Source organism: Rattus norvegicus, chromosome 14 (assembly GCF_021556685.1).
Source record: "Rattus norvegicus strain SHRSP/BbbUtx chromosome 14, alternate assembly SHRSP_T2T, whole genome shotgun sequence".
Taxonomy (NCBI): Eukaryota; Metazoa; Chordata; class Mammalia; order Rodentia; family Muridae; genus Rattus; species Rattus norvegicus.
In genome coordinates, this window is record NC_141547.1 from 79,593,420 (window position 1) to 79,608,882 (window position 15,463).

General features: G+C 55.1%; 1 protein-coding gene across 3 annotated transcripts in view; it reads right to left on the reverse strand.

The window, feature by feature from the left end:
• The window catches only part of Acox3 (acyl-CoA oxidase 3, pristanoyl), a 54,198-nt gene that overhangs the window by 13,244 nt on the left and 25,491 nt on the right, over window positions 1–15,463 (reverse strand). For all 3 annotated transcript variants that reach the window (XM_087584420.1, XM_087584419.1, NM_053339.2), the window contains 2 exon segments: window positions 14,116–14,238; window positions 12,991–13,111 (listed from right to left, as the gene is read on the reverse strand). In XM_087584420.1, coding sequence (XP_087440546.1) covers window positions 12,991–13,111; window positions 14,116–14,238 — 244 coding nt within the window.

Below are 15,463 nucleotides of genomic sequence, written 5' to 3' on the forward strand. Positions count from 1 at the left end.
TGGGTACGGCTGGAGGAAGTGAGAGTCTGAGTGGGTACAGCTGGAGGAAGTGAGTCTGAGTGGGTACGGCTGGAGGAAGTGAGTCTGAGTGAGTACAGCTGGAGGAAGTGAGAGTCTGAGTGCGTACGGCTGGAGGAAGTGTGAATCTGAGAGGGTATGGCTGGAGGAAGTGAGAGTCTGAGAGGGTATGGCTGGAGGAAGTAAAGAGTCTGAGTGGGTACGGCTGGAGGAAGTGAGAGTCTGAGTGGGTACGGCTGGAGGAAGTGAGAGTCTGAGTGGGTATGGCTGGAGGAAGTAAGAGTCTGAGTGGGTACGGCTGGAGGAAGTGAGAGTCTGAGTGGGTACGGATGGAGGAAGTGAGAGTCTGAGTGGGTATGGCTGGAGGAAGTGAGAGTCTGAGTGGGTACAGCTGGAGGAAGTGAGTCTGAGTGGGTACGGCTGGAGGAAGTGTGAGTCTGAGAGGGTACAGCTGGAGGAAGTGAGAGTCTGAGTGGGTATGGCTGGAGGAAGTGAGAGTCTGAGTGGGTACAGCTGGAGGAAGTGAGAGCCTGAGTGGGTACAGCTGGAGGAAGTGTGAGTCTGAGAGGGTACGGCTGGAGGAAGTGAGTCTGAGTGGGTACGGCTGGAGGAAGTGAGAGCCTGAGTGGGTACGGCTGGAGGAACTGAGTCTGAGTGGGTACGGCTGGAGGAAGTGTGAGTCTGAGAGGGTACAGCTGGAGGAAGTGAAAGTCTGAGTGGGTACAACTGGAGGAAGTGAGTCTGAGTGGGTACGGCTGGAGGAAGTGTGAGTCTGAGAGGGTACAGCTGGAGGAAGTGAGAGTCTGAGTGGGTATGGCTGGAGGAAGTGAGAGTCTGAGTGGGTACAGCTGGAGGAAGTGAGAGCCTGAGTGGGTACAGCTGGAGGAAGTGAGAGTCTGAGAGGGTACAGCTGGAGGAAGTGAGAGTCTGAGTGGGTATGGCTGGAGGAAGTGTGAGTCTGAGAGGGTACAGCTGGAGGAAGTGAGAGTCTGAGTGGGTACAGCAGGAGGAAGTGAGAGTCTGAGTGGGTATGGCTGAGAGGAAGTGAGAATCTGAGTGGGTACAGCTGGAGGAAGTGAGAGCCTGAGTGGGTATGGCTGGAGAAAGTGAGAGTCTGAGTGGGTACAGCTGAAGGAAGTGAGAGTCTGAGAGGGTACAGCTGGAGGAAGTGAGAGTCTGAGTGGGTATGGCTGAGAGGAAGTGAGAGTCTGAGTGGGTACAGCTGGAGGAAGTGAGAGTCTGAGTGGGTACAGCTGGAGGAAGTGAGAGTCTGAGTGGGTATGGCTGAGAGGAAGTGAGAGTCTGAGTGGGTACAGCTGGAGGAAGTGAGAGCCTGAGTGGGTACGGCTGGAGAAAGTGAGAGTCTGAGTGGGTACAGCTGGAGGAAGTGAGAGCCTGAGTGGGTATGGCTGGAGGAAGTGAGAGTCTGAGTGGGTATGGCTGAGAGGAAGTGAGAGTCTGAGTGGGTACAGCTGGAGGAAGTGAGAGTCTGAGTGGGTACAGCTGGAGGAAGTGAGAGTCTGAGTGGGTATGGCTGGAGAAAGTGAGAGTCTGAGTGGGTACAGCTGAAGGAAGTGAGAGTCTGAGAGGGTACAGCTGGAGGAAGTGAGAGTCTGAGTGGGTATGGCTGAGAGGAAGTGAGAGTCTGAGTGGGTACAGCTGGAGGAAGTGAGAGTCTGAGTGGGTACAGCTGGAGGAAGTGAGAGCCTGAGTGGGTATGGCTGGAGAAAGTGAGAGTCTGAGTGGGTACAGCTGAAGGAAGTGAGAGTCTGAGAGGGTACAGCTGGAGGAAGTGAGAGTCTGAGTGGGTATGGCTGAGAGGAAGTGAGAGTCTGAGTGGGTACAGCTGGAGGAAGTGAGAGTCTGAGTGGGTACAGCTGGAGGAAGTGAGAGTCTGAGTGGGTATGGCTGAGAGGAAGTGAGAGTCTGAGTGGGTACAGCTGGAGGAAGTGAGAGCCTGAGTGGGTACGGCTGGAGAAAGTGAGAGTCTGAGTGGGTACGGCTGGAGGAAGTGAGAGCCTGAGTGGGTATGGCTGGAGAAAGTGAGAGTCTGAGTGGGTACAGCTGGAGGAAGTGAGTCTGAGTGGGTACGGCTGGAGGAAGTGTGAGTCTGAGAGGGTACAGCTGGAGGAAGTGAGAGTCTGAGTGGGTATGGCTGGAGGAAGTGAGAGTCTGAGTGGGTACAGCTGGAGGAAGTGAGAGCCTGAGTGGGTACAGCTGGAGGAAGTGTGAGTCTGAGAGGGTACGGCTGGAGGAAGTGAGTCTGAGTGGGTACGGCTGGAGGAAGTGAGAGCCTGAGTGGGTACGGCTGGAGGAACTGAGTCTGAGTGGGTACGGCTGGAGGAAGTGTGAGTCTGAGAGGGTACAGCTGGAGGAAGTGAAAGTCTGAGTGGGTACAACTGGAGGAAGTGAGTCTGAGTGGGTACGGCTGGAGGAAGTGTGAGTCTGAGAGGGTACAGCTGGAGGAAGTGAGAGTCTGAGTGGGTATGGCTGGAGGAAGTGAGAGTCTGAGTGGGTACAGCTGGAGGAAGTGAGAGCCTGAGTGGGTACAGCTGGAGGAAGTGAGAGTCTGAGAGGGTACAGCTGGAGGAAGTGAGAGTCTGAGTGGGTATGGCTGGAGGAAGTGTGAGTCTGAGAGGGTACAGCTGGAGGAAGTGAGAGTCTGAGTGGGTACAGCTGGAGGAAGTGAGAGTCTGAGTGGGTATGGCTGAGAGGAAGTGAGAATCTGAGTGGGTACAGCTGGAGGAAGTGAGAGCCTGAGTGGGTATGGCTGGAGAAAGTGAGAGTCTGAGTGGGTACAGCTGAAGGAAGTGAGAGTCTGAGAGGGTACAGCTGGAGGAAGTGAGAGTCTGAGTGGGTATGGCTGAGAGGAAGTGAGAGTCTGAGTGGGTACAGCTGGAGGAAGTGAGAGTCTGAGTGGGTACAGCTGGAGGAAGTGAGAGTCTGAGTGGGTATGGCTGAGAGGAAGTGAGAGTCTGAGTGGGTACAGCTGGAGGAAGTGAGAGCCTGAGTGGGTACGGCTGGAGAAAGTGAGAGTCTGAGTGGGTACAGCTGGAGGAAGTGAGTCTGAGTGGGTACGGCTGGAGGAAGTGTGAGTCTGAGAGGGTACAGCTGGAGGAAGTGAGAGTCTGAGTGGGTATGGCTGGAGGAAGTGAGAGTCTGAGTGGGTACAGCTGGAGGAAGTGAGTCTGAGTGGGTACGGCTGGAGGAAGTGAGAGTCTGAGTGGGTATGGCTGGAGGAAGTGAGAGTCTGAGTGGGTACAGCTGGAGGAAGTGAGAGCCTGAGTGGGTACAGCTGGAGGAAGTGTGAGTCTGAGAGGGTACGGCTGGAGGAAGTGAGTCTGAGTGGGTACGGCTGGAGGAAGTGTGAGTCTGAGAGGGTACAGCTGGAGGAAGTAAGAGTCTGAGAGGGTACGGCTGGAGGAAGTGATTCTGAGTGGGTACGGCTGGAGGAAGTAAGAGTCTGAGTGCGTACGGCTGGAGGAAGTGAGAGTCTGAGTGGGTACAGCTGGAGGAAGTGAGAGTCTGAGTGGGTACAGCTGGAGGAAGTGAGAGCCTGAGTGGGTACAGCTGGAGGAAGTGTGAGTCTGAGAGGGTACAGCTGGAGGAAGTGAGAGTCTGAGTGGGTACAGCTGGAGGAAATGAGTCTGAGTGGGTACGGCTGGAGGAAGTGTGAGTCTGAGAGGGTACAGCTGGAGGAAGTGAGAGTCTGAGAGGGTACAGCTGGAGGAAGTGAGTCTGAGTGGGTACGGCTGGAGGAAGTGAGTCTGAGTGAGTACAGCTGGAGGAAGTGAGAGTCTGAGAGGGTACAGCTGGAGGAAGTGAGAGTCTGAGTGGGTACAATTGGAGGAAGTGAGTCTGAGTGGGTACGGCTGGAGGAAGTGTGAGTCTGAGAGGGTACAGCTGGAGGAAGTGAGAGTCTGAGTGGGTACAGCTGGAGGAAGTGAGAGCCTGAGTGGGTACAGCTGGAGGAAGTGAGAGTCTGAGTGGGTACGGCTGGAGGAAGTGAGAGTCTGAGTGGGTACGGCTGGAGGAAGTGAGTCTGAGTGGGTACGGCTGGAGGAAGTGAGTCTGAGTGGGTACAGCTGGAGGAAGTGAGAGTCTGAGTGGGTACAGCTGGAGGAAGTGAGAGCCTGAGTGGGTACAGCTGGAGGAAGTGTGAGTCTGAGTGGGTACAGCTGGAGGAAGTGTGAGTCTGAGAGGGTACAGCTGGAGGAAGTGAGAGTCTGAGTGGGTACGGCTGGAGGAAGTGTGAGTCTGAGTGGGTACAGCTGGAGGAAGTGAGAGTCTGAGTGGGTACAGCTGGAGGAAGTGAGAGCCTGAGTGGGTACAGCTGGAGGAAGTGTGAGTCTGAGTGGGTACAGCTGGAGGAAGTGAGAGTCTGAGTGGGTACAGCTGGAGGAAGTGAGAGCCTGAGTGGGTAGAGCTGGAGGAAGTGTGAGTCTGAGTGGGTACAGCTGGAGGAAGTGAGAGCCTGAGTGGGTACAGCTGGAGGAAGTGTGAGTCTGAGTGGGTACAGCTGGAGGAAGTGAGAGTCTGAGTGGGTACAGCTGGAGGAAGTGAGAGCCTGAGTGGGTACAGCTGGAGGAAGTGTGAGTCTGAGTGGGTACAGCTGGAGGAAGTGTGAGTCTGAGAGGGTACAGCTGGAGGAAGTGAGAGTCTGAGTGGGTACGGCTGGAGGAAGTGTGAGTCTGAGAGGGTACAGCTGGAGGAAGTGAGAGTCTGAGTGGGTACAGCTGGAGGAAGTGAGAGCCTGAGTGGGTACAGCTGGAGGAAGTGAGAGTCTGAGTGGGTACGGCTGGAGGAAGTGAGAGTCTGAGTGGGTACGGCTGGAGGAAGTGAGTCTGAGTGGGTACGGCTGGAGGAAGTGAGTCTGAGTGAGTACGGCTGGAGGAAGTGAGTCTGAGTGAGTACAGCTGGAGGAAGTGAGAGCCTGAGTGGGTACAGCTGGAGGAAGTGAGAGTCTGAGTGGGTATGGCTGGAGGAAGTGAGAGTCTGAGTGGGTATGGCTGGAGGAAGTGAGAGTCTGAGTGGGTACAGCTGGAGGAAGTGAGTCTGAGTGGGTACGGCTGGAGGAAGTGAGAGTCTGAGTGGGTATGGCTGGAGGAAGTGAGAGTCTGTTTGGGTACAGCTGGAGGAAGTGAGAGCCTGAGTGGGTACAGCTGGAGGAAGTGAGAGTCTGAGTGGGTACGGCTGGAGGAAGTGAGAGTCTGAGTGGGTACAGCTGGAGGAAGTGAGTCTGAGTGGGTACGGCTGGAGGAAGTGAGTCTGAGTGAGTACAGCTGGAGGAAGTGAGAGTCTGAGTGCGTACGGCTGGAGGAAGTGTGAATCTGAGAGGGTATGGCTGGAGGAAGTGAGAGTCTGAGAGGGTATGGCTGGAGGAAGTAAAGAGTCTGAGTGGGTACGGCTGGAGGAAGTGAGAGTCTGAGTGGGTACGGCTGGAGGAAGTGAGAGTCTGAGTGGGTATGGCTGGAGGAAGTAAGAGTCTGAGTGGGTACGGCTGGAGGAAGTGAGAGTCTGAGTGGGTACGGATGGAGGAAGTGAGAGTCTGAGTGGGTATGGCTCGAGGAAGTGAGAGTCTGAGTGGGTACAGCTGGAGGAAGTGAGTCTGAGTGGGTACGGCTGGAGGAAGTGTGAGTCTGAGAGGGTACAGCTGGAGGAAGTGAGAGTCTGAGTGGGTATGGCTGGAGGAAGTGAGAGTCTGAGTGGGTACAGCTGGAGGAAGTGAGAGCCTGAGTGGGTACAGCTGGAGGAAGTGTGAGTCTGAGAGGGTACGGCTGGAGGAAGTGAGTCTGAGTGGGTACGGCTGGAGGAAGTGAGAGCCTGAGTGGGTACGGCTGGAGGAACTGAGTCTGAGTGGGTACGGCTGGAGGAAGTGTGAGTCTGAGAGGGTAGAGCTGGAGGAAGTGAAAGTCTGAGTGGGTACAACTGGAGGAAGTGAGTCTGAGTGGGTACGGCTGGAGGAAGTGTGAGTCTGAGAGGGTACAGCTGGAGGAAGTGAGAGTCTGAGTGGGTATGGCTGGAGGAAGTGAGAGTCTGAGTGGGTACAGCTGGAGGAAGTGAGAGCCTGAGTGGGTACAGCTGGAGGAAGTGAGAGTCTGAGAGGGTACAGCTGGAGGAAGTGAGAGTCTGAGTGGGTATGGCTGGAGGAAGTGTGAGTCTGAGAGGGTACAGCTGGAGGAAGTGAGAGTCTGAGTGGGTACAGCAGGAGGAAGTGAGAGTCTGAGTGGGTATGGCTGAGAGGAAGTGAGAATCTGAGTGGGTACAGCTGGAGGAAGTGAGAGCCTGAGTGGGTATGGCTGGAGAAAGTGAGAGTCTGAGTGGGTACAGCTGAAGGAAGTGAGAGTCTGAGAGGGTACAGCTGGAGGAAGTGAGAGTCTGAGTGGGTATGGCTGAGAGGAAGTGAGAGTCTGAGTGGGTACAGCTGGAGGAAGTGAGAGTCTGAGTGGGTACAGCTGGAGGAAGTGAGAGTCTGAGTGGGTATGGCTGAGAGGAAGTGAGAGTCTGAGTGGGTACAGCTGGAGGAAGTGAGAGCCTGAGTGGGTACGGCTGGAGAAAGTGAGAGTCTGAGTGGGTACAGCTGGAGGAAGTGAGAGCCTGAGTGGGTATGGCTGGAGGAAGTGAGAGTCTGAGTGGGTATGGCTGAGAGGAAGTGAGAGTCTGAGTGGGTACAGCTGGAGGAAGTGAGAGTCTGAGTGGGTACAGCTGGAGGAAGTGAGAGTCTGAGTGGGTATGGCTGGAGAAAGTGAGAGTCTGAGTGGGTACAGCTGAAGGAAGTGAGAGTCTGAGAGGGTACAGCTGGAGGAAGTGAGAGTCTGAGTGGGTATGGCTGAGAGGAAGTGAGAGTCTGAGTGGGTACAGCTGGAGGAAGTGAGAGTCTGAGGGGGTACAGCTGGAGGAAGTGAGAGCCTGAGTGGGTATGGCTGGAGAAAGTGAGAGTCTGAGTGGGTACAGCTGAAGGAAGTGAGAGTCTGAGAGGGTACAGCTGGAGGAAGTGAGAGTCTGAGTGGGTATGGCTGAGAGGAAGTGAGAGTCTGAGTGGGTACAGCTGGAGGAAGTGAGAGTCTGAGTGGGTACAGCTGGAGGAAGTGAGAGTCTGAGTGGGTATGGCTGAGAGGAAGTGAGAGTCTGAGTGGGTACAGCTGGAGGAAGTGAGAGCCTGAGTGGGTACGGCTGGAGAAAGTGAGAGTCTGAGTGGGTACGGCTGGAGGAAGTGAGAGCCTGAGTGGGTATGGCTGGAGAAAGTGAGAGTCTGAGTGGGTACAGCTGGAGGAAGTGAGTCTGAGTGGGTACGGCTGGAGGAAGTGTGAGTCTGAGAGGGTACAGCTGGAGGAAGTGAGAGTCTGAGTGGGTATGGCTGGAGGAAGTGAGAGTCTGAGTGGGTACAGCTGGAGGAAGTGAGAGCCTGAGTGGGTACAGCTGGAGGAAGTGTGAGTCTGAGAGGGTACGGCTGGAGGAAGTGAGTCTGAGTGGGTACGGCTGGAGGAAGTGAGAGCCTGAGTGGGTACGGCTGGAGGAACTGAGTCTGAGTGGGTACGGCTGGAGGAAGTGTGAGTCTGAGAGGGTACAGCTGGAGGAAGTGAAAGTCTGAGTGGGTACAACTGGAGGAAGTGAGTCTGAGTGGGTACGGCTGGAGGAAGTGTGAGTCTGAGAGGGTACAGCTGGAGGAAGTGAGAGTCTGAGTGGGTATGGCTGGAGGAAGTGAGAGTCTGAGTGGGTACAGCTGGAGGAAGTGAGAGCCTGAGTGGGTACAGCTGGAGGAAGTGAGAGTCTGAGAGGGTACAGCTGGAGGAAGTGAGAGTCTGAGTGGGTATGGCTGGAGGAAGTGTGAGTCTGAGAGGGTACAGCTGGAGGAAGTGAGAGTCTGAGTGGGTACAGCTGGAGGAAGTGAGAGTCTGAGTGGGTATGGCTGAGAGGAAGTGAGAATCTGAGTGGGTACAGCTGGAGGAAGTGAGAGCCTGAGTGGGTATGGCTGGAGAAAGTGAGAGTCTGAGTGGGTACAGCTGAAGGAAGTGAGAGTCTGAGAGGGTACAGCTGGAGGAAGTGAGAGTCTGAGTGGGTATGGCTGAGAGGAAGTGAGAGTCTGAGTGGGTACAGCTGGAGGAAGTGAGAGTCTGAGTGGGTACAGCTGGAGGAAGTGAGAGTCTGAGTGGGTATGGCTGAGAGGAAGTGAGAGTCTGAGTGGGTACAGCTGGAGGAAGTGAGAGCCTGAGTGGGTACGGCTGGAGAAAGTGAGAGTCTGAGTGGGTACAGCTGGAGGAAGTGAGTCTGAGTGGGTACGGCTGGAGGAAGTGTGAGTCTGAGAGGGTACAGCTGGAGGAAGTGAGAGTCTGAGTGGGTATGGCTGGAGGAAGTGAGAGTCTGAGTGGGTACAGCTGGAGGAAGTGAGTCTGAGTGGGTACGGCTGGAGGAAGTGAGAGTCTGAGTGGGTATGGCTGGAGGAAGTGAGAGTCTGAGTGGGTACAGCTGGAGGAAGTGAGAGCCTGAGTGGGTACAGCTGGAGGAAGTGTGAGTCTGAGAGGGTACGGCTGGAGGAAGTGAGTCTGAGTGGGTACGGCTGGATGAAGTGTGAGTCTGAGTGGGTACGGCTGGAGGAAGTGAGAGTCTGAGTGGGTATGGCTGGAGGAAGTGAGAGTCTGAGTGGGTACGGCTGGAGGAAGTGAGAGTCTGAGTGGGTACGGCTGGAGGAAGTGAGTCTGAGTGGGTACGGCTGGAGGAAGTGAGTCTGAGTGAGTACGGCTGGAGGAAGTGAGTCTGAGTGAGTACAGCTGGAGGAAGTGAGAGCCTGAGTGGGTACAGCTGGAGGAAGTGAGAGTCTGAGTGGGTATGGCTGGAGGAAGTGAGAGTCTGAGTGGGTATGGCTGGAGGAAGTGAGAGTCTGAGTGGGTACAGCTGGAGGAAGTGAGTCTGAGTGGGTACGGCTGGAGGAAGTGAGAGTCTGAGTGGGTATGGCTGGAGGAAGTGAGAGTCTGTTTGGGTACAGCTGGAGGAAGTGAGAGCCTGAGTGGGTACAGCTGGAGGAAGTGAGAGTCTGAGTGGGTACGGCTGGAGGAAGTGAGAGTCTGAGTGGGTACAGCTGGAGGAAGTGAGTCTGAGTGAGTACGGCTGGAGGAAGTGAGTCTGAGTGAGTACAGCTGGAGGAAGTGAGAGTCTGAGTGCGTACGGCTGGAGGAAGTGTGAATCTGAGAGGGTATGGCTGGAGGAAGTGAGAGTCTGAGAGGGTATGGCTGGAGGAAGTAAAGAGTCTGAGTGGGTACGGCTGGAGGAAGTGAGAGTCTGAGTGGGTACGGCTGGAGGAAGTGAGAGTCTGAGTGGGTATGGCTGGAGGAAGTAAGAGTCTGAGTGGGTACGGCTGGAGGAAGTGAGAGTCTGAGTGGGTACGGCTGGAGGAAGTGAGAGTCTGAGTGGGTATGGCTGGAGGAAGTGAGAGTCTGAGTGGGTACAGCTGGAGGAAGTGAGTCTGAGTGGGTACGGCTGGAGGAAGTGTGAGTCTGAGAGGGTACAGCTGGAGGAAGTGAGAGTCTGAGTGGGTATGGCTGGAGGAAGTGAGAGTCTGAGTGGGTACAGCTGGAGGAAGTGAGAGCCTGAGTGGGTACAGCTGGAGGAAGTGTGAGTCTGAGAGGGTACGGCTGGAGGAAGTGAGTCTGAGTGGGTACGGCTGGAGGAAGTGAGAGCCTGAGTGGGTACGGCTGGAGGAACTGAGTCTGAGTGGGTACGGCTGGAGGAAGTGTGAGTCTGAGAGGGTACAGCTGGAGGAAGTGAAAGTCTGAGTGGGTACAACTGGAGGAAGTGAGTCTGAGTGGGTACGGCTGGAGGAAGTGTGAGTCTGAGAGGGTACAGCTGGAGGAAGTGAGAGTCTGAGTGGGTATGGCTGGAGGAAGTGAGAGTCTGAGTGGGTACAGCTGGAGGAAGTGAGAGCCTGAGTGGGTACAGCTGGAGGAAGTGAGAGTCTGAGAGGGTATAGCTGGAGGAAGTGAGAGTCTGAGTGGGTATGGCTGGAGGAAGTGTGAGTCTGAGAGGGTACAGCTGGAGGAAGTGAGAGTCTGAGTGGGTACAGCTGGAGGAAGTGAGAGTCTGAGTGGGTATGGCTGAGAGGAAGTGAGAATCTGAGTGGGTACAGCTGGAGGAAGTGAGAGCCTGAGTGGGTATGGCTGGAGAAAGTGAGAGTCTGAGTGGGTACAGCTGAAGGAAGTGAGAGTCTGAGAGGGTACAGCTGGAGGAAGTGAGAGTCTGAGTGGGTATGGCTGAGAGGAAGTGAGAGTCTGAGTGGGTACAGCTGGAGGAAGTGAGAGTCTGAGTGGGTACAGCTGGAGGAAGTGAGAGTCTGAGTGGGTATGGCTGAGAGGAAGTGAGAGTCTGAGTGGGTACAGCTGGAGGAAGTGAGAGCCTGAGTGGGTACGGCTGGAGAAAGTGAGAGTCTGAGTGGGTACAGCTGGAGGAAGTGAGTCTGAGTGGGTACGGCTGGAGGAAGTGTGAGTCTGAGAGGGTACAGCTGGAGGAAGTGAGAGTCTGAGTGGGTATGGCTGGAGGAAGTGAGAGTCTGAGTGGGTACAGCTGGAGGAAGTGAGTCTGAGTGGGTACGGCTGGAGGAAGTGAGAGTCTGAGTGGGTATGGCTGGAGGAAGTGAGAGTCTGAGTGGGTACAGCTGGAGGAAGTGAGAGCCTGAGTGGGTACAGCTGGAGGAAGTGTGAGTCTGAGAGGGTACGGCTGGAGGAAGTGAGTCTGAGTGGGTACGGCTGGAGGAAGTGTGAGTCTGAGAGGGTACAGCTGGAGGAAGTGAGAGTCTGAGAGGGTACGGCTGGAGGAAGTGATTCTGAGTGGGTACGGCTGGAGGAAGTAAGAGTCTGAGTGCGTACGGCTGGAGGAAGTGAGAGTCTGAGTGGGTACAGCTGGAGGAAGTGAGAGTCTGAGTGGGTACAGCTGGAGGAAGTGAGAGCCTGAGTGGGTACAGCTGGAGGAAGTGTGAGTCTGAGTGGGTACAGCTGGAGGAAGTGAGAGTCTGAGTGGGTACAGCTGGAGGAAGTGAGAGCCTGAGTGGGTACAGCTGGAGGAAGTGTGAGTCTGAGTGGGTACAGCTGGAGGAAGTGTGAGTCTGAGAGGGTACAGCTGGAGGAAGTGAGAGTCTGAGTGGGTACAGCTGGAGGAAATGAGTCTGAGTGGGTACGGCTGGAGGAAGTGTGAGTCTGAGAGGGTACAGCTGGAGGAAGTGAGAGTCTGAGAGGGTACAGCTGGAGGAAGTGAGTCTGAGTGGGTACGGCTGGAGGAAGTGAGTCTGAGTGAGTACAGCTGGAGGAAGTGAGAGTCTGAGAGGGTACAGCTGGAGGAAGTGAGAGTCTGAGTGGGTACAATTGGAGGAAGTGAGTCTGAGTGGGTACGGCTGGAGGAAGTGTGAGTCTGAGAGGGTACAGCTGGAGGAAGTGAGAGTCTGAGTGGGTACAGCTGGAGGAAGTGAGAGCCTGAGTGGGTACAGCTGGAGGAAGTGAGAGTCTGAGTGGGTACGGCTGGAGGAAGTGAGTCTGAGTGGGTACGGCTGGAGGAAGTGAGTCTGAGTGAGTACGGCTGGAGGAAGTGAGTCTGAGTGAGTACAGCTGGAGGAAGTGAGAGCCTGAGTGGGTACAGCTGGAGGAAGTGAGAGTCTGAGTGGGTATGGCTGGAGGAAGTGAGAGTCTGAGTGGGTATGGCTGGAGGAAGTGAGAGTCTGAGTGGGTACAGCTGGAGGAAGTGAGTCTGAGTGGGTACGGCTGGAGGAAGTGAGAGTCTGAGTGGGTATGGCTGGAGGAAGTGAGAGTCTGTTTGGGTACAGCTGGAGGAAGTGAGAGCCTGAGTGGGTACAGCTGGAGGAAGTGAGAGTCTGAGTGGGTACGGCTGGAGGAAGTGAGAGTCTGAGTGGGTACAGCTGGAGGAAGTGAGTCTGAGTGGGTACGGCTGGAGGAAGTGAGTCTGAGTGAGTACAGCTGGAGGAAGTGAGAGTCTGAGTGCGTACGGCTGGAGGAAGTGTGAATCTGAGAGGGTATGGCTGGAGGAAGTGAGAGTCTGAGAGGGTATGGCTGGAGGAAGTAAAGAGTCTGAGTGGGTACGGCTGGAGGAAGTGAGAGTCTGAGTGGGTACGGCTGGAGGAAGTGAGAGTCTGAGTGGGTATGGCTGGAGGAAGTGAGAGTCTGAGTGGGTACAGCTGGAGGAAGTGAGTCTGAGTGAGTACAGCTGGAGGAAGTGAGAGTCTGAGTGCGTACGGCTGGAGGAAGTGTGAGTCTGAGAGGGTATGGCTGGAGGAAGTGAGAGTCTGAGTGGGTACGGCTGGAGGAAGTGAGTCTGAGTGAGTACAGCTGGAGGAAGTGAGAGTCTCCGTGGGTATGGCTGGAGGAAGTGAGAGTCTGAGTGGGTACAGCTGGAGGAAGTGAGAGCCTGAGTGGGTACAGCTGGAGGAAGTGAGAGTCTGAGTGGTTACAGCTGGAGGAAGTGAGAGTCTGAGTGGGTATGGCTGGAGGAAGTGAGAGTCTGAGTGGGTACAGCTGGAGGAAGTGAAAGTCTGAGTGGGTACAGCTGGAGGAAGTGAGAGTCTGAGTGGGTATGGCTGGAGGAAGTGAGAGTCTGAGTGGGTACAGCTGGAGGAAGCGAGAGTCTGAGTGGGTACAGCTGGAGGAAGTGAGAGTCTGAGTGGGTACAGCTGGAGGAAGTGAGAGCCTGAGTGGGTACAGCTGGAGGAAGTGTGAGTCTGAGTGGGTACAGCTGGAGGAAGTGAGTCTGAGTGGGTACGGCTGGAGGAAGTGTGAGTCTGAGAGGGTATGGCTGGAGGAAGTAAGAGTCTGAGTGGGTACTGCTAGAGTGTGTGAGAGGAAGTGTGTACCTGAATGGATACAGCTGTGTCCCAATAAAACCTTACCAGAGAAATAGGCTGCACTTTGTGGGACCGTGGCCCACTAGCCCATGGGAGAACTGAGTATGAGAAACTCCCCCAAACTAACCCGAACTTACTGGCTAGATAGCCGTGTCCCCCACACGCCTCACGGCACTCCTGAATTCCCCGCTGGGCTGTCCATGAGGCTAGGGGCTTGCCCGCTGATGCTAGTGCGTGGATCTCCCGTCCGAGCTCTGCCTGTTGGGGAGAACCTGGTGAGAAGAGGGGAAGCCTGACTGGCACAGCGCTGGAGCCAGTGCAGCCCTCTGAGGACCATGGTCGTGCCATGGCATTCGTGGGCCGCCTTTCCTGAAGCTCACATGTGTTTCAGATGCACCCTCTTCTCTATTTCATGGGTACAATGCCTGCTACACAAATATCCACTTAGCCAGCAGCATCCGTCTCAACTAAGGAGAGGTTCAGATGCCATCGTGCCTGGCTGGGTTTCATCACAGGGTTTCAGGAAGAAGAGAAACAGGAGAACTACGCTGTCAAAGGCGGGTCATAGACTCGCTAGGGGAAGCATGTTTGGCCCCTTCATCTCAGCAGCGCCCCTCAACAGCCTGTTCCTCTCAAGGGAACTGCGCCAACATGTGCTATGCTCTGGCTCTCATTCCAGATCTGCCCTGGGCATCCCAGTGCAGCTCATCTGACGGCTGATTTAAGACAGTACAGAGCCCCAGTCTGCAGCACTAACCTGCCTCCAGACCCACGTCTTTTGATTGACATCTGATTTCCACTCAGGGGTAGTACAAGGAGGGGCCAAACACCAACCCGTGGGGCTATCTACAGAGAAACCAGCAATGGACATCCTCGTGCAGAACAGCTGACCCCGTGGAGCTGCGTGCTCACTTCTGGCACAGATCCTGGGCTGTCAACTCAGAGAGCGGAGTCAGACCTCTGCGGGGTTGTTTATGAAAAGACAAGAAGAGCTGAGACATCCTCCGAGGGTGGCAATGTGGAGTGTGGACGCCGTCACGCTCTCAAAAGAAGCTGTGAGCTCAGCCATGCCAGCACATCCCCCAGATAAGGGGTGATGGACACGGCCCAAACGGCAAGGCATTGGGAGAGCCAAACCGCACGCTGGTGGGGCAGCTGAAGGAACTCACACAGGCTCTGTTCCCACAGCGAGCTGCCTTTGTTTGGCCTCGGTGCCGAAACAGGGCTGCTCAACCTTGGCAACAGTCAAACAGATGCCTCACCTGCCTGTCACTGTGGTCCCCACTTTGCCGGCCACGCTGTAGCTCTATCAGGTCCAAGAAGATTGTCTTGGAGAAGTGGTCCAAGGCATAGGCAGCTGCCAGGTATGGAAGTAGGCGCCATTGCTGAGGGAAACAAGACACACAACAGCCATCCAGAGTGGTTGGCCCAGATAGCCAGCCTATTCCTGACCACGGGAGAACCCAGAGTCAGCTTCTGTAGGAAAGAAGGACGCCCACTGCTGGTGACAATGCAGCCCAAGACAGGCGTCATTTTATAATACTTATCTACTCAATGCATATGAATGCTTTGCTGCATGTATTACATATATACATTTCATGTGTGCCGGGGTCTCAAGGCGGTCACAGGAAGGTGTCAGATTCTACAGGAGCTGAGGTTACAGATGGTTGTGAGGCACCATGTGGGTGCTGAGAATCAAACCCAGGTCCTCTGGAAGGACGAGTGCTTTAAACCACCATGCCATATTTCTTGAACCCAAGAAAGGTGATCAATCATCCTGGGGTTGGGGGACTCACACACCGGCACCTGACAGTGCACACTCACTGCTGGGTGGACAATGGACGAAGAAAGATGGCTGGAATGGAGGACATGGGTGGAGCCGCCACCATGGCTGCTCCATGCCTGCAGAGTGCCAGGCACAGGCATTATTTCCATGTGCCAACTCTGTCAGCACATGGCAGCCTCTCTTAGGAAGTGGCAGCACCAGCAAGGACCTGGGTTGGAGCTCCTTAACCACTGGGCTTCCTTGGGCACCCAGAGTAGTCGATATGTTGTCACAATGAGGAACAAGGACGATAGCAGGGCATGCAGGCTACCCAGGCATGGTGAGACCTACGTTTCTTCAATATTTACTTCCTAAACTGGAAAAGCTCACTGCCAACAATAAGGCAGAAGTGAAAAGGCCATTTGCCTCATTTCCTTTGACTGTCACTCAAACACCTACTTATGCAGCACTTGGCACAAGGCCTAAGCCAGATATAGCAACCAGGTCACCAACCTGATCCTTGTGCCCATAAAGAGGGGCCATGACTGCACCTCTGGCTGCAGAGGGTGCTTGAGCAGGACATGCAGTGTAACTCTGGCTGGGGAGCTCAGGAGGTGGCTGTGACCTTTCCACTCATGGCCTCTGTGCTTTGCCCCTTACTGCCTCTGAGGATACGAGGCTAGGTGTTCCTTCTACTGCTTTCAATGCCATGTTGTTTAAAGGGCTGCCCTCACCTGCTGCTTCCAGAAATGGCTTCCTTGGGGCCATTTCTTAGGAATGGGACAGATGAGTCAAAGAATGTAGCCTGATCCAGAATAGCATCCCCTGCCAAAGCAGGGTGACCT